The 16,614-nt window shown below is 59.1% G+C and overlaps 2 protein-coding genes across 2 annotated transcripts; both read right to left on the bottom strand.

Annotated features, from left to right (window-relative positions):
* Positions 1-4,632: 4,632 nt before the first annotated feature.
* OXT (oxytocin/neurophysin I prepropeptide) lies at positions 4,633-5,441 on the bottom strand. The gene is made up of 3 exons (XM_002710916.6): positions 5,261-5,441; positions 4,845-5,046; positions 4,633-4,768 (listed from the first exon to the last, which is right to left on the bottom strand). The coding sequence occupies exons 1-3, from the start codon at positions 5,378-5,380 to the stop codon at positions 4,713-4,715; spliced, it is 378 nt and encodes a 125-aa protein (XP_002710962.1). The 5' UTR covers positions 5,381-5,441; the 3' UTR covers positions 4,633-4,712.
* A 7,192-nt stretch (positions 5,442-12,633) lies between these two features.
* Positions 12,634-14,263, bottom strand: MRPS26 (mitochondrial ribosomal protein S26). The gene is made up of 4 exons (XM_002710915.6): positions 13,986-14,263; positions 13,746-13,892; positions 13,519-13,642; positions 12,634-13,055 (listed from the first exon to the last, which is right to left on the bottom strand). Exons 1-4 carry the CDS (start codon positions 14,204-14,206, stop codon positions 12,921-12,923), a joined length of 627 nt encoding a protein of 208 aa, XP_002710961.3. The 5' UTR covers positions 14,207-14,263; the 3' UTR covers positions 12,634-12,920.
* Positions 14,264-16,614: the final 2,351 nt, after the last annotated feature.

The following is a 16,614-nucleotide window of genomic DNA, read 5'->3' as shown; positions in this document are numbered from 1 at the left end:
AAGTCAGTGGAAGATGGCCCAAGTCCTTGGGCCCCTGCACCTGCATAGGAGACCCAGAAGAAGTTCCTGGATTCTGGCTTCAAATCGGCGCAGCTCCGGCCATTGTGGTCATCTGGGGAATGAACCAGCAGAAGGAAGACCTCTCTCTCTCTCTGCCTCTCTGTAACTCTCCTTTCAAATAACTAAATAAATCTTTAAAAAAAAAAAAAAAAGCGATTGGTTCCCGCCAGGTGAGTCTGGGTTGGTTTTCTTGTAGGGGCTGAAGCAGCGGGGCCCGACCGCGTGGGGCTGGCTCAGGTGGACCTGACTCAGGTTTTCAGGAAGCCCTGATGTGCCTGGGGACTTACACGCTTCCTTCAAGTTTCAGGTTCTCTTTATCTGTGGGGGGAGGGGGGAGGAGAGAGAATGCTCTCATCTGCTGGTTCCCTCCCCCAGGCACTGGCAATGGCGGGGGCTGGGTCATAACCGAAGCCAGGGACGGAGAACCCAATCCAGGTCTCCCGTGTGAATGACAGGAACCCAGTCACTTGGGCCATCGCCACTGCCTCCCGGGGTCTGCATTAGCAGGAAGCAGGAAGCAGGAGTCGGAAGCAGAGGCGGGAATCAAACTGGGGCACTTTGGTGCAGAACGTGGACGTCTGAACCACTAGACTAACGCCTGCCTCTCGGGTTCCACTCTGATTCCATGACATTTGATATGAGCGACTCCACTTATCTCCATTTTTTATTTTAAAGGCAGAGAGAAAGAAAGATATTCCATCCACCGACTCGCTCCCCAGATGCCCACAACAGCCTGGACTGTGCCAGGAAAACAATCCGGGTCTTGCATGTGGGTAACAAGGTCTGAAGCACTTGATCCATCACCTGCGGCCTCCCAGGGAGTACATTAACAGAAGCCGGATTTGGCAGTGGAGCTGGGACTGAACCAGGCACTCTGGTACGGGTTGCCAGACACCCAAGTGGCGTCTTCACACTGTCTGTTGGAACCTGGCCCCAGAGCTCAGTCCAACACAATGCACCCCCCCAATAAGTTGTATTTAACATTATTTATCACATGTACACAAAACTCAAAAAATACATTATCACCATCCAATGGTTAGTCACACTCCAAGCTTCCGCAAGTGTTCCGTGAATACATTCTTTACAGTTCAAGGGTATCTAAGCCTGGCTATGGTGCTGAGGCCAGAGGAGAATACTGACTGTCCCATTCAGCCTGTCCTTGGTGCCCAAGCTTTTGTAGAGGAGGCCTTTCCTGCCCCTTTTCCTGTTAGTCATTACCTGAAGGTGCGATCACCAGACGGTTGTACTGACCATGCCACCCAGTGTGGCCCTGCCTGGACACTTACCTGTGGAAGGGCACCTTTTCTTTTCTTTTCTTTTCTTTTCTTTCTTTTATTTATTTTTTTTGACAGGCAGAGTGGACAGTGAGAGAGAGAGACAGAGAGAAAGGTCTTCCTTTTTCTGTTGGTTCACCCCTCAATGGCCGCTGCAGCCAGCGCGCTGTGGCCGGCGCACTGCGCTGATCCGAAGCCAGGAGCCAGGTGCTTTTCCTGATCTCCCATGCAGGTGCAGGGCCCAAGCACTTGTGCCATCCTCCACTGCTTTCCCGGGCCACAGCAGAGAGCTGGACTGGAAGAGGAGCAACTGAGACAGAATCCGGCGCCCGGACTGGGACTAGAACCCGGGGTGCTGGCACCGCAGGCGGAGGATTAACCTATTGAGGCGCAGCGCTGGCCTATTACTTTTTTTATTAAGATTTATTTATTTATTTGAAAGTCAGAATTACATAGAGAGAGGAGAGGCAGAGAGAGAGAGAGAGAGAGAGAGAGAGAGAGAGAGGCAGAGGTCTTCCATCCACTGGTTCACTCCCCAATTGGCCGAAATGGCCAGAGCTGAGCTGATCTGAAGCCAGGAGCCAGGAGCTTCTTCCAGGTCTCCCACACAGGTGAAGGAGCCCAAGGACCTGGGCCATCTTCCACTGCTTTCCCAGGCCACAGCAGAGAGCTGGATCAGAAGTGAAGCAGCTGGGTCTCGAATTGGCACCCATATGGGATGCGGGCGCTTTGGGCCAGGGTGTTAACCCACTGCGCCACAGCACCGGCCCCTAGACACCATTTCTGTAATGAGTGACTTTTCCTCTCTCTACTTGGTATCACTGCTGAGACGCACTACATAGTTTTAAAAGTGTGCCGTGTGAGGCACATTCTCTGGGATTTCACTTCGGCACTGTGATGTTCATGGGAGGCCGGGAACCGCCAAGCAATCTAGTGTCGTCCCCTCAGGTCCCAGGGGCTGTGGGCCTGAGCAACAGTGAAGAAGAGCAGCAGGCTCACTTCTGCACCGGTGTGGCCCCTGCTGGGATTCACTTGGTGTGAATTTCTTCGGCCATTCTCCTCAACACATCCATGAGACCCCCGTTGATGTCACCTCCGGGACGCCCGAGGAAGAGACATCAGTGGGACAATGGTGCTGCATCCACACACTCAACCAAGTGCAGGTGAAAAGCACAGGGGACAGCATCCAACGCCCAGCGGATGCACCTGAAGCGGACCCGAGTGCTCCGGTCCCTGCCAGCCGTGTGGGAGACCAGGGTGGAGTTCCTGGCTCCTGACTCTGTATTTCAAATAAATGAATGTCTTTAAAAAATTAGAGAAACAAAAAGTACATATTTTCTCCATGTCATTATTCCCTAAACAATACAGCATAGCAACTACTTATACAGCATTTACATTGTATTAGGTATTATCTATTTATTTATTTGGAAGGCAGAGTTCTAGAGAGACAGAGACCTTCTATGATTGGTTCACTCCCCAAATGGCCACGTCGGCTGGGGCTGGACCAGGCTAAAGCCAGGAGCCTGGAACTCTATCCAGGTCTCCATAAGGGTGGCCTGCTGCTTTCTCACGTTCATCAGTGGAGAGCTGGACCAGAAGTGGAGCAGCTGAGATTCAACCAGGTGCTTAAATGGGATGCCAACATCGCAGGCAGTGGTTTAACCTCCTGTGCCACTATGCTGGCCCCTAAAAACTTTAAAAAATAAAGTATATCAATTAAAATTATTATTATTTTTTAAAGATTTATTTTATTTATTTGAAAGACAGAGTTACAGAGAGAGGTAGAGACAGAGAGAGAGGTTTTCCATCTGCTGGTTCACTCCCCAGATGGCCGCAACGGCCAGAGCTGCGCCGATCCAAGGCCAGGAGCCAGGAGCTTCTTCCTAGTCTCCTACATGGATGCAGGGGCCCAAGGACTTGGGCCATCTTCTACTGCTTTCTCAGGCCATAGCAGAGAGCTGGATCGGAAGAGGAGTAGCCGGGACTAGAACTGGTGCTTCAGGCCAGGGCTTTAACCCGCTGCGCCACAGCACTGGCCCCAATTAAAATTATATTTAAAAATCTAATTTTATTTTCTTTAAAAGGCAGAAAAACAGAGAGAGAGAGAGAAAAAAAAAACAGAGAGAGAGAGAGATCGAGAGAGAGAGAGAGATCTTCCATCCGCTGGTTCATTTCCCAAATACCCACGAGAACCAGAGCTGGGCCAGGCCAAACGCAGGGTCTCCTGCATGAGTGACAGAGAGTAAGATATGCAGCCATCACCTGCTGCCCCCTGGGGGTGCATCAGCAGGAAGCCGGAGCCAAGTCTGGATCCAGGCCCTCACATATGGGGGGTCAGCACCCCAGGTGGGACTGAAACAGCCTTACCAACTGCCTGCCCCTTAAGAACTTTTAAGTCAAGTGTGATATGCACAAAAAGTGAACAGACCACACATACGCAGAAGCCCCGATCCCTTCCTAGTCCTCACCTGGCTCAAGGCCTCCACCCCATAGGTCCACTTCGCCTGCCTCCCCCCTCACCTTGCCGGAGGATCTGCCTCTGAGCTCTCTGCTCTGCCCAGGTGCAGGCGCCGTGGGAGAGCACTGGCCGGTTCTGTTCCTCCTGGAGAGTGGAACATGGGCCTGCATCTCCAGTTGCCTGGTGACCTGAGTGGGTGGGTGGGGCCTGTTCTGAGTGACAGGGATGGGCTTTAGCTGATTCCCAAAAGGGTCTTTGTTCCAGGAAGCCATGAGTGGTGCAGCTGGCGGGCGCCTCTCTCCCTGTCCTTTGTGTTTTGCGGTCCCTCTCGGGTCGTGGGCTCTCAGGACTCAGGGTCTCCTCTTGGAGGGCCTCTGTCCAGGCAGGAGCAGGGCTCAGACTCAGCAGGGTTCAAACCCAGCCCTGAGACAGCAGGCCAGCATCCTGCTGGGGAGCGAGCCCAGCTCCCCAGGGGCCTCCTTGGGGTCTGAGAGCCCAGCTCCTTGGAAACCTGGTGGCTCCAAAGCTGGCCTTGTCCCCAGAGGCCTCTCCCCAGGGCCAGCTCTGCGCAGGCGTCCTGCCAGGGGTCAGTGTGGGGCCCACTACACTGCTTCAGCCTGATGTGTGGCAGCCCCTGCTGGGAGCCAGGAAAACAGGGCCTGTGGCTCCCTCCTTCCTCTCTGCACCTGGCTGGCCTGGTCGGCCACGGGCGTGGGGGGTGGGAACGACTGTCCCCAGACTCTGTGATCTGCCCTGGTTGCCCCAGCCAGACACCGCTCATCAGGGCCCAGGCCCGCCCCTCCCCTTCCCGACAGTTAAGATACAAGTCGAGTTGAAGGGAGAAAATCTGCTTTATTTTATTTTTATTATTCCTGGGAGTGGCTGAGGGGTGCGATCCGAGGGGTCGGGGCCTTCTGTGCTCAGCGCTCGGAGAAGGCGGCCTCGGGGTCGCAGGTGGGATCGGTGCGGCAGCCGTCTGCAAGGAGAGGTGCGGTTAGGGGCGGCCCGGCCAGGCCCCGCGCCCCACTGGGGGAACCCAGCAGCCCACTCACCGGCGCTGCAGCAGACGCCGGCGGCGGCACAGCGGCCCCCGCTCCCGCACGGCTTCTGGCCCGACTGGCAGGGCGAAGGCAGGAAGTTCTCCTCCTGGCAGCGCAGCGCCTCGGCGGTGCCCACGAAGCAGCCCAGCTCGTCGGCGCAGCAGATGCTGGGCCCGAAGCAGCGGCCCTTGCCCGCGGGGCCGCAGGGGAGGCACTGCGGGGACGGCCGGGGGTGAGAGGCAGGGCCCGGGGACCCCGCGAGGCCGGGCGGGGTGCGGGGCAGGGACCAGGGGGCTGCGGGAGCCGGGGCGCGGGGCGCTGTCACGGCCTCCCCGTGGTCAAGGGCGTGGAGGCGCAGGGTTCCCCTGCAGAGAGGCTGGGGCGGGCAGGGGAAGGGAGCTTCGGGCCGCGCCCCTGTGAACACTCACCTTGCGCACGTCGCGGTCCAGCGCGGCCCTCTTGCCGCCCAGAGGGCAGTTCTGGATGTAGCAGGCCGAGGTCAGCGCCAGGAGGCCGAGCAGGCAGCAGGCGAGGCTGGGGCCGGCCATGGTGCGGGAGTGCTGGATGCGGGTCAGTGGCTGGTGGTCGTCTCTCCGGCCAGTCCTTTTATACCTTGGCGCTGGGCTGGCCAAGCCCCATCTAAGAGGGTGGCTGCATGACTGGTCACAGCCAGGTCGCGGGCAGGTCAGGTCGTGTGTGCCTGGCCGGCCCTTTCATTTGCAGGAGCTGGGCCTGGGTCAAGGTCACTACTTGGGCTAATGGACTGGGGCACAGATGGTGGGTGTCACAGGGCAGGGAGCAGGCTGGGGTGGCCTGAGACACTCAGGTTGGAATTAGGGAGGGGGCTGCCACTCAGCCAGGAGCTGTTTTTCTGGAATCCCAATACCCGGAGAGGGTGGCCGATGGGGACGGTGGGCCTGGAGAAGCCTCCTCCTTCCTGCCCTCCTGGGCTGCCTGGAATATGCATCTGTCTTCCGTATGTGAGGAGGGGGTCTCTGCTTCCTGAGCCCACATTCCCACCCCACTTCCTGCACCTGGAGTGGGCGGGGCCTCACCTTTCTCTGACCTTCTGGGAGGGAGGCAGCGAAGCCCAGGGGAGTGAGCCATGTCTGCCTGTGGCATCGTCACAAACGGAGACGGATGACCGGACAGGTAGCCCTGTCACAGCGCGGCCCTTGCAAATATTCCTGAAGAGTGGGGGGTGGGGGTGACGGCCGGTATTGGGTCTGCCAATCCTCCTTCCTGTTGTCAAGTAAAGAGGCGCCCTCATGACGCTACCTGGATAGAAACATAATTGTTCTCTAGTGTACCTGCTGGCTTTGGCTTCATGCATCTAAAAACTTTTGGAAGGATATTTTTTCATCCTTAATATATCTCAAAGTGGAAAAAAGAAAGGAAGAAAGATGAAAAGCTCCAGTGGGAGGGGCGCTGGTCCAGGTGATGGGGGTGATGCACTGTCCACTTGCCCTCTAGTGGTGCAGTGGCTAAGCAGCTTTGTGCCGGGTCCAGCACCCAGAGGCAATGGTTCAAGTCCCAGCTGCTCCGCTTCCAATCCAGCTCCCTGCTATTGCACCTGGGAAAGCAGGAGACAGAATTCCAAAGAACTTGGGCCCCTGCCACCCTACTGGGAGACCCGGATGGAGTTCTGGGTTCCTGACTTCTGCCTAGCCTAGGCCTTTTGGTGAGTGAACCAGCAGGTGGAAGATCTCTTTTTCTCTGTCATGCTGCCTTTCAACCTTTCAAATAAGTAGATCTTAAAAAACAACAACAACAACAAAAAAACCAAACTCCAGCCAGCCGGCTGCCGGGACCCACGCTGCCCAGCTGCCCACGTCCAGTGGCCCATTGCAGGATGGTGCTGAGGGAGGAGCTCCCTGTGGGGAGTGGGGGCCCGGGGCCGACTGTCAGACCACTGTGTTTGGTACACACACACACACACGCACACACGCACACACGCGGTCTCAGTCGACTCCGAGGGAACTGGACCTGCTGCAGCGTGGGAGCCAGCAGCAGAGCCTGGACTCAGCAGGGCCAGTCCTGCCGTCCGGGGCCGCCTCCTCCCTGGGAGAGGAGACCAGGCGGCCCTGACCTTCCTCGGGGGGTGCTGGGCAAGTGGGGCCAGGCAGGTCAGAGAGCCCTGTGTCACGGGGTGAGCTGGCCGGGAGGAGCAGCTGCTCAGGCTGACCTGGGCTATGAATCAGCAGCCGGTCTCCTCTCACCCACTGCGCTCATTGGCACTCCTGGCCTGGACGTCCGAGCCCTTGACCTCAGGGGGCCCCGTGGAGCGGCCTCTGCCCCAGCTCGACACACACACAATCACCGTAGTGGCAGATGCCGTCCCTGCTCCATGGGTCCTCTCTGTACCCGCACGGGTCCCCTTAGGACACTTGGAAACACCAGGGAGCGCCGCAGACCGAAGCCTCAGCCCTCAGGGTGCTGTGTGCGCAGGAGGGGAGAGCGAGCTGGAAACAGGTGTCAGCGGGTTAGCAAACAGAGTAAGCGACCCGCACCTTCCCATCACAGCCGGCACCGGGCATCGGCACCGGGCATCGGCACCAGGCACCAGCATCGCGGTGGATGAGTAAAGCCTTCTGGGGAGGGCCGGTTGCACTCACTCGGGGTCGCCGGCAGGTGTTGCCATGAGGATCACACCCGTAGGAGGTAGGGAGAGGAGCCAGGTGCACGTCCTAAGGGGCATTCCTTTTCTTTCCTTTAATTATTGATTTGTTTGAGAGGGAAAGGAGGTGAGAGAGTGAGCGAGTGGACTCCCATCTTCTTGCTTAGCCCTCAGATGTCTGCAGTCTAGGGCTGGGCAGTGGCCAGAGCCAAGAGCCAGGAACTCAGCCAGCCCTGGGCTCCTACGAAGGTGGCAGGAGTTCAGCTACTTGTGCTGGGTGGGAAAATCCCTGCGTTCAAACAGCACCAGAGACAGTGGAGGAGCCAAGCAGCTTATTAACGTCAGCAGGCTCAGCCGGAATCATTTCCTGCGCACTGAGCCACAATCCCAAATTCCTCACACTATTTGTAGGTTCGCCAGCAGCATACCTTAGCTGTTGCAGCACTGGTGGGTTGAAATTGCAGCCTACGTGACGTAGGACCACGCTTCCAGTGGCCCGTGGGCCCAGTATGTTGGTAAAAGAGACACCAGGGGCGGGTTTATTAGGCAGATTTCTTTTTTCTTTCTTTTTTTTTTTTGACAGGCAGAGTGGACAGTGAGAGAGTCCAAGACAAAGGTCTTCCTTCCATCAGTTCACCCCCCAGTGGCTGCTGTAGCCGGCGCACCGCACTGATGCGAAGCCAGGAGCCAGGTGCTTCTCCTGGTCTCCCATGCGGGTGCAGGTCCCAAGCACTTGGGCCATCCTCCACTGCACTCCCTGGCCACAGCAGAGAGCTGGCCTGGAAGAGGAGCAACAGGGACAGAATCCGGCGCCCCGACCGGGACTAGAACCTGGGGTGCCGGTGCTGCAGGTGGTGGATTAGCCTAGTGAGCCACGGCGCCAGCCTAGGCAGATTTCTGACTGGAGTTGACAGAAGCAGAACTTAGGGCACCTTCCCTCCCTAGACAGGATAACGGGGGACAGCCACTTTTCAAGGTTTGTGTTGGGGGGGGGGCGCTTTCCTTCTTTTGTCTCTGGTTGCAGCCCTGTTTCCTCTATGCTCGAGCCCTTACCTGCTCCTCCCAGGGTGTGCACTGGCAGGAAGCTGGGGTCAGGGGCCAGAGCCAGCGTGGGACACGGGGCGGTGGGGGTGGGGGTGGGGGTGGGGTCTCAAGCACCCTGCCCTGAGGCATTCCTCTTCTGCTGCCTAACGCAGCATCACGCGTGGAGCAGCTTAAACCACACCTGCTCATTCTGCGGCATTCGTGGGTCAGGGTCTGGGCAGGATCTCACGAGGCTGCAAGGAGGTCAACCAGGTCGCGGTCCCTCTGGAGCCAGAGGCCGCTGGCGGGACGCACCTCGGTGCCACCCGAGAGCCCCCGGGCAGCCATAGGGAAGTGCCCCTGCGGCCTCACGCCCCTGAGCAGGGGCTCAGCAGGCACGCCGCCTCTGTGGTGTGCACACACACCCGGGGGAGCTGGAGCAGGCGTTTGGATAGAAGAGTCGGAAGCGCAGGAGGGAGGTCCAGGCCGAAGATCGGTGAAGTTGGCCATGGCCAGCACCGCTATTTATTTATTTGGTCCAAGTGCTTGGGTTCCTACCACCCAGGTTCGAAACCCAGGTGGTGTTCCTGGCTCCTGGCTTTGGTTTGGCCTAACCCTGAGTGCCCTGGCCATTTGGGGAGTGAACCAGCAGATGGAAGATCTCTCTGTCACTCTGCCTTTCAAATAAATAAATCTTAAAAAAATAAAAAAGGGAAAGGAAGGGAACTCAGCCCCACGCTACAGCACAGGTGAACACTGAGGGCGTTATGCCAGGCTACAGGAGCCAGTCCCGAAGACTGTCACTCTGTACGCGAAGCACCCAGGGCACGTGAGCCACAAAGCTGCCGGGGTTTCCAGGGCCGGGGAACAGAGGAGAGGAGGGGTTGTTTGATCTGTTAGGCACATAATGGCGTGGTGGCGAGGTCGGAAAGGGCCTTGTCCTGAAAGGGTACAGGCTCAGGCACAGAGAGGGAACGTTAGAAAGTCTGCAACTTGGGGCCGGTGCTGTGGCGAAGTAGGTTAAGCCTCTGCCCGCAGTGCCGGCATCCCATATGGGCGCCGGTTCGAGTCCCAGCTGCTCCACTTCTAATCCAGCCTGGGAAAGCAGTGGAAGATGGCCCTGCCCTCACGTGGGAAACCTGGAAGACGCTCCTGGCTCCTGGCTTTGGGTCAGTCCAGCTCCTGCTGTTGTGGCATTTCGGGAGTGAACCAGTGGATGAAAGCTCTCTCTCCCTCTCTCGGTCTGTAATTCTGCCTTGAAAATAAATAAATAAATCTTAAGGGGAAAAAAAAGCAACTCCGCAAATACACTCAGCTGAGAAAGCCCGGCAGATGTAAGCAGCTGTGTGCTTTCAGAGAGACAGAGCAGTTCCCCACACTCCCCTGACCTGTCTTGGTTCTTAAAGTAATGTTGTCTCTTTACTTAGTATACAGTCGGTCTTCCGTGTATAAAGTTAATTGAAAATGGATCTTAGTGGAGAATGGGACTGGGAATGGGAGAGGGAGGAGGAGGAGGGGGTGGGAGAGTGGGTACGGTGGGAAGAATCACTAGTCCTAAAGTTGTATTTATGAAATGCATGCAGTCTGTATTCCTTAAATAAAGGTTTCTTTGAGGGGGAAAATAAATAAATAAATAAAAATAATGTTAAGTTCATTGACCAGCCTTTCCATTTTTGAGGGCTCTGTTACTATCTTCATGAGATTGCCCTCTGCTGGAAATCAGGGGGAATTGCAGGACAGACGTTGACAGCCTTCAGTTCTTTCCCAAATCAACTGTATTGGCGGGTGCAGAGAAAGAGATAGAGATCTTCCACTTTTGGTCCATTCCCTAAATGCCAACAACAGCCAGACAGAAGCCAGGCTCCCAGAATTCCATCCAGATCTCCCACATGGGTGCTAGGGGCCCCGGGACTTGAACCATCATTGGCTGCCTCCCAGGGAGTGCACCAGCAGGAGGCTGGATCGGAAGTGGAGTCGCTGGGACTTGAACCCAGGTCCCCTGACATGGGGTGCTGGCATTAGCAGCAGCACCCTCGGGCTCTGCCTCTGGCAGCGACAAACTGTGCCGCGGTGTGGAGCCCAGCATAGCCTCCGGGACAAGACGTGCCCCGACAGCTGGGGGGTGGGGGATTCCTGGAGCTGGGGGACCCCCGGGGCCACTGTGGGGTCTGGCTGGGCCGGGACTTCTGCAGCTCAGATCTTCCCGGTGCCCTCCTGGGCCCTTCAGCAGCACTCCTGTGGGATTCTTTCTTACAGGTTCTTACCGAGAGAGGGAGAGACAGAGAGGTCTTCCATCCGCTGGATTGGAAGTGGAGCATCTGGGACTCGAACTGGTGCCTATATGGGATGGCAGTGCCACAGTGCCGGCCCCCTTTACAGGTTCTTGGTCTGAGGTCGTGAAACCAGAACTGCAGAGTTGGGCCGGGCAGTGCTTGGCTCATGGACACGGGTGCCTTGTAACAACTCTGGCAGCTTCAAGCTTGAGCCTGTGCTGAGCAAATGCTTCCGGAAGACCCAGCAGGGGGCTTGCCCCCAGTACCTCCTGGGCGGCCTGCTTCAGGGGGTTTCGGTTTACAACAGGGCTGCCGGGGAGGGAAGGTTCCCGACCTGGTCTGTTCCCGCCAGAGCTGCCCTTGTCTCTTGTTGCAGCAGTCAATGGGGCTTCAGCTCTGTACTTGGAAGTCGGGAAAATAACACAGGGGACGTTCAGGGGGACACTCCCAGTGGCTTCAGAGAAGACGGGATGTGTGATTTCATGCAGAATACCTGGGGGTAGGGAAAATAGGAGGGATGCCCTTAGGCTTACCCAGGCCTACTGGTCTCCTTGATGAAACAATTGAGGGAGGACCACACACACATTAGCCTGGCGCCTGCACGCCTCTTTACCCAGCCACCTGCGCACTGCCAGTAGTTGGTCCTCACCTGGCAGCCGAGGGCTGAACCACTCCACACTAGGCTGTGCACAATCTAACCCCGGAGACTTCCCCACCATGTCTGGGAACGCCGTGCTGTTTATCCCACCCTGGAAGACTGGAGAGAGAAATCCTAGCCGGGGAGGGGATTACCCACTCAGCAATGTTCCGGGGGTCAGCGTACCCTCCTCCCCCAAGTGAAACACGGATTGTGCCTGTGCCCCCCACCCCGACTACCCCACTGTGCATCGACTAGGGTGGGCCTCCTGCCTTGGTGAAAGCATTCCTATTTGGGTGTTCTGAGCCATATGCATCAGGGGTAACCCCAAAGCTACCAACAGTTGTGGGGCCTTGAGTGAGGGGAGGTGCTCTGGGTGGTCCAGGCTCTCAGAAGCCACATTGCCTGCAGCAGATCCAAGTTCAGGCGTGAAGCAGGGCCATGCCCAGCAGGTGAACTACCCAGGATCTCCCTCCACCCTGCTCACTGCAGCCAGTCCCAGTGGGATCTGATAAGTCTACCTGTTCTAACAGCCTAACAACGATTAGAAGCAGGTGCAGCTGGGACTGGGGTTGAGTTAACCCTGAAGGTACCGGTGAGCTGCCTGTCCCAGCAAGATGGCTGCAGAGGAGAGTAAAAATGTTGACGTTTGGGGCTAGCATTGTGGCACAGCAGGTAAAGCCACCGCTTGCAATGCTGGAATCCCATATGGGCACCAGTTCGAGCCCTGGCTGCTCCAGTTCCAATCCAGCTCCCTGCTAATGCACCTGGGAAAGCAGCAGAGGATGGCCCAAGAGCTTGTGCCCTTGCACCCACATGGGAGACCCGGAAGAAGCTCCTGGCTCCAGCCTGGCCCAGCCATGGTCACTGTGGCCATTTGAGGAGTGAACCAGCACATGGAACACTATTCTGACTCTAATTCTGCCTTTCAAATAAAAAATAAATCTTAAAAAAAAAATTGAAGTTTGGTTTCTGCATGCTGTAGAAGCTGGCAGCAGCGGCAAGTGTGGGACCCTGGCAGGAGCGACAGGGAAACACGGGCGCTGTCCCTCACCTCCAGGTCTCGGACGCCTGGGACCCGGCCAGCAGCGCAGGAGGCCCTCAGCCAACTTAGCTGTGGCTCAGGCTCTGTACGTGGGCTGTTCCCGCTCCTGGCTGGGGCCTTAACCCTCAGATCAGGGATCAAACTCTTCCATCAAATCATCTAGCAAGTATTTTAGACTTAAGTAGTCAGTGAATGAGTACGCCGTGTTCCAATAAAACTTTATTATTATTTACAAAAACAGCAGGTCACGTTTGGCTGCGGACTGTACTTTGCCAACCACTGGCCTCGAGGCTAATCGGGATAGGAAGCGGCCCGTTCTGACCACGGCAGGGTCGGGGCTGTCCTGAGGTTGTTCCTGCGGGAGGACAGGGCACCGTGTTAGACCTGGCCGAGTGGCACATGTGAAAGCCGGAAAGCCGGGGCTGCGCTGGCAAAGGCGGAACCTTCCGGTCCCCACGCGCGGCGCCCAGGGGCGGCATGTCCTCACTGGACTCTAGGAGCCCCTGTGCTGCGGCCGGACCACCAGCCCCTCCCTGGTGACGGCCCAGTTGTAGCTCTTCGGGGAGTCCAGCGCCTCCTCCACCCGTGCCTCCAGGTTCTCTGGGGTGATGAAGTTTTTCGCCTCTTCCTGTTGAGAGAGAAGGCCGAAGGAATGGGGGGGGGGGGGGGCGCTGGGCATTCGCGGGTCCCCACAGCGCCCACTGGCCGCTCCTCCTTCTGGGGGCTCCAGGGACCCTGCTCTGCTGCCGGCCTCTCAGGGGGGTCATATAACAGAGGTCTCAGCCGCAAGCCCAGGCGCCAGCTGCAGCTCCTTCCCGCGGGCCCTCGTGTTCCCTGGTCCTCGCCCTCTCTTACTCCGCCTCACGCCTCCCCCGCTGCGGCTGGGTAGCTCCTCACTGGGCTTCCAGCTTTGGAATCTGGCATCTGCCAAAGCTCCCTGGATACCCGCCCCCCAGCGCTTCTCCAGCTCACGGGTCCCCCGGGTCTCCGCGCCACAGGCAGGCTCCCTGGGCTGCTTCTCCCCCAAGCCCCCACCTGCTACCGCTAACTCGGAGTGCGCGCGCCGCGGGTCCCCACGCCCCCGGCCCCACCTGCAGCTGCAGCACTTCGAGCTCCTTGAGCTTCGCCCAGGCCTGCGCCTCCTGGGCCTGGCGGGCCTGCTCCTCCGCCTGCCGCTGCTCCTGCTCCAGCGCCTCCCGCCGCAGCCTCGCTATCCTGCGAGGGGCAAGAGGCCGAGGCTGAGCCGGGCCGAGGCCTCCCCAGGCCGGCCGGCCGGGTGGGTGGCCCCGCCCCGCCCCGCGCCCCACGCCCCACGCACCGCAGCTCGTGCAGCCGCTGGTTCTCCGCCTGGTTCCAGGCCATCAGCTCCCGGTGCTCGGCGGCGTCCTCTCGCGCCTTGCGCTCCGCCAGGACCCCGGCCCGGGCCTCGTGCACCTTCTTCCGCACCTCGGCCACGAACTCCATCCTGGGCAGGGACGCGCCTCCAGTCGGCACCCTCTCCGCCGCCCGCCCCAGCACTCCCGCGGGCGCGCACCGCCACCTGGTCTCCGTCACTCACCTGAGCGCGCTCACGGTCTGGCGGTACTGCCGGTAACGCTCCATCAGCACGTAGCACTCCGCAGGGTCCACCGCGGGCGGGGTCTTCAAGAGCCCGACCTTGGACTTGGCCGGCGGATCATGGCGGGTCTTGCGGCCGCGCGCGGGCAGCAGCAGCAGGGCTGGAGGCCGGCACGCGGGCCGCGCGCCCAGGAGGCCCAGGCCGCCCAGCGCCCGGAGCATGATCCCCTCGGCTCCCACCGCCCGCGACCCCGCGCCTCCGCCGGGACCCGGAAGTGCGCGCGGGGCACCTCGGGAGCGGTAGTCCTCGGGCTCCCGCCCCCCCTCCGTGGCCCCGCCCACTCGGGGCGGAGCGCGCCAGTGACCCCAGCCGACCCCACGCGTGGCTCCTGCGGCCTTGGGGCGCCCTGCTCTCAGTGCAAATCCGTGACCACTTGGTCCTCCAGGCTCTGCCCGCTGGCCAGGGGCCTGCGCACCCTGAGTCGCTGGCTGCACGGCAGGAAGCCGGAGGCCCCCCGGGCCGCCGCAGCCACTGGGGAGGTTTCTAGTCCAGTTCTCTCCTACGCCGCTAGTGGCTTCTGGCGTTTACTTTAGCATAAGTGACTTAGAACTTTCTGAAGGTCGCCTGTGTGTGAGACAGAATAGCAGATGGCACCCTGCCCTGTGTGCAGCTGGGGTGCTGGGCCGGCGCATCCCAGGGGTCCCGCCCAGCACTTAGCCCCAGTGGCTACTGGTCACCAATGGGTGGTCCTTTTTTTTTTTTTTTAAGATTTATTATTTTATTTGAAAGAGTTACACAGAGAGAGGAGAGGCAGAGAGATCTTCGATCCGCTGGTTCACTCCCCAGTTGGCCACAACAGCCGGAGCTGCGCTGATCCGAAGCCAGGAGCCAGGAGCTTCTTCCCAGTCTCGAGTGCGGGTACAGGGGCCCAAGGACTTTGGCCATCTTCCACTGCTTTCCCAGGCCATAGCAGAGAGTTGGATCGGAAGTGGAGCAGCCAGGACTAGAACAGGTGCCCATATGGGATGCTGGCGCTACAGGTGGCAGCTTTACCCGCTATGCGACAGCGCCAGCCCCTCCAATGGGTGGTCTTGAGTGCTGGCAGCCTCTCATCCCACTCACCAGCAGTGTCTGTACCAGGTGTCTGCTTCCTGTGGAGGGACCCCTGGGCCATGGGCACAGCGTCCTCTGGGCGAGCCAGGGCAAGGCTAGGGAGGCCTTGGGCAATCTGGGCAAGACTGCCTCCCCAGGGGGACCCGAGGCTGCAGCCCCGGGCCCAAGGTACGTGGAGCTCCTGGCAGCACCTCCTTGCACTCAGGCTGGGAGCCGCGGCACCCACTTGGGGACCTAAGGGCACTCTGGGGGTCCTGGGGTGTGCTGGAGGCTCACGTTCCTCCGGGGTACCAGCCGTGGGACCAGTGCTGAGTTCTTGAGGGTTCAGGGTCAGCCTGCCACTCCTTCACACGCCCCCTCCTCACCCTCCGGGGCACCTCAGGGGCTGTTTTGGTGTCTCCCAGTGCCCTGCCCTCTGCCACCGCTCCTCACCCAGACCCAGAGGGGTCCCAGCCCAGCCAGGGGAGGAAGCTGCAGGGAAACGGAGGCTCTCGGGGCCGGCCAGGCTCAGCCTTTCTTCCCGCGAGTGGAAGGAGGGCTACAGAGCCTTCGGGCTATTGGGCGAGTGACAGGATGATGGTGGTGGTGGGGGGGGTGTCTCTGGGAGGCAGGCGGCAATGTGGGGCATCTGGAGCGCCCAGTTTTGCTAGGGAACCGGGGCAGCAGGCTCCCTGCCCTCTTCTCCTCCATCATAGTTGGGGATGTGGATGTGTAGCACTTCTACCCCCGTCCCTCCCATGCCCAGGGCGGCGAGCATGGGACAGAGTTGTCGGGGACTGAAGAGGACAGGGCCTTTCTGCGCATGGCTCAGCGGTGGAGGGGCCAGGGAGGAGCAGTGCGCTAGGCACCCAGATAGGGCTGGATCCGGGAGCCAGTGGGGTGGGGCAGTCCCTACTCAGGGGTGGCCTCTCCTACTTGGTGCGGGGCCCAGGAGGGATCTGGCTGAGGGGGCAGTGTAGTCCCCCTGGGGCTAGCAGCATGGGGTAGAATAATTTTGTTTCTCGAAGTTCTGACCCCCCCTCACTCTGTGCTCAACCCAGGACCCCTGGTGGGTTTGGACACAGCTAACCCGGGCCGCTAGAGACAGGCTCCTCCCGCCCAGCCTGCGCCTGCAGCATAGCTTCCCGCCTGCAGGGGGCAGAGGCGGTCTCTGAGGGGGCCAGGGTCAGGCTCGGCATCCCTAGGCAGGCAGGTGCGTCAGGTCCCCCGACAGACGTGGAGAAGGGAGGGGAGGCTCAGGGGCTCCAGGGCTTCAGCCACGGGGGCGGCATAGGACCCTGCAGATGTCCAAACTGCCTTATTAGCAGGGACCTGAAATGACTGCGTGGTTTGTGCGTGCAGTTAAACTGTTTTGGGAAATACATAGTAAACTAGCTTAATTCTGGTTTGGGTTTATAGAATGTTTCAATGTAAGTGCTTATTTCGAGAGGAATGGGGGTGCTTTTAGTATTTGTTTTTTCTGTAATATGATTATGGCTTTTCCTGAAAAACCCAAAGTGGACTGAGCCCGCCAGGG

The sequence above is a fragment of the Oryctolagus cuniculus genome, chromosome 11 (genome assembly GCF_051225735.1).
Source record: "Oryctolagus cuniculus isolate XC-2025 breed Fujian yellow rabbit chromosome 11, ASM5122573v1, whole genome shotgun sequence".
Taxonomy (NCBI): Eukaryota; Metazoa; Chordata; class Mammalia; order Lagomorpha; family Leporidae; genus Oryctolagus; species Oryctolagus cuniculus.
The sequence above is the reverse complement of the archived record's forward strand: the minus strand, read 5'-3'. Positions and strand labels throughout refer to the sequence as shown.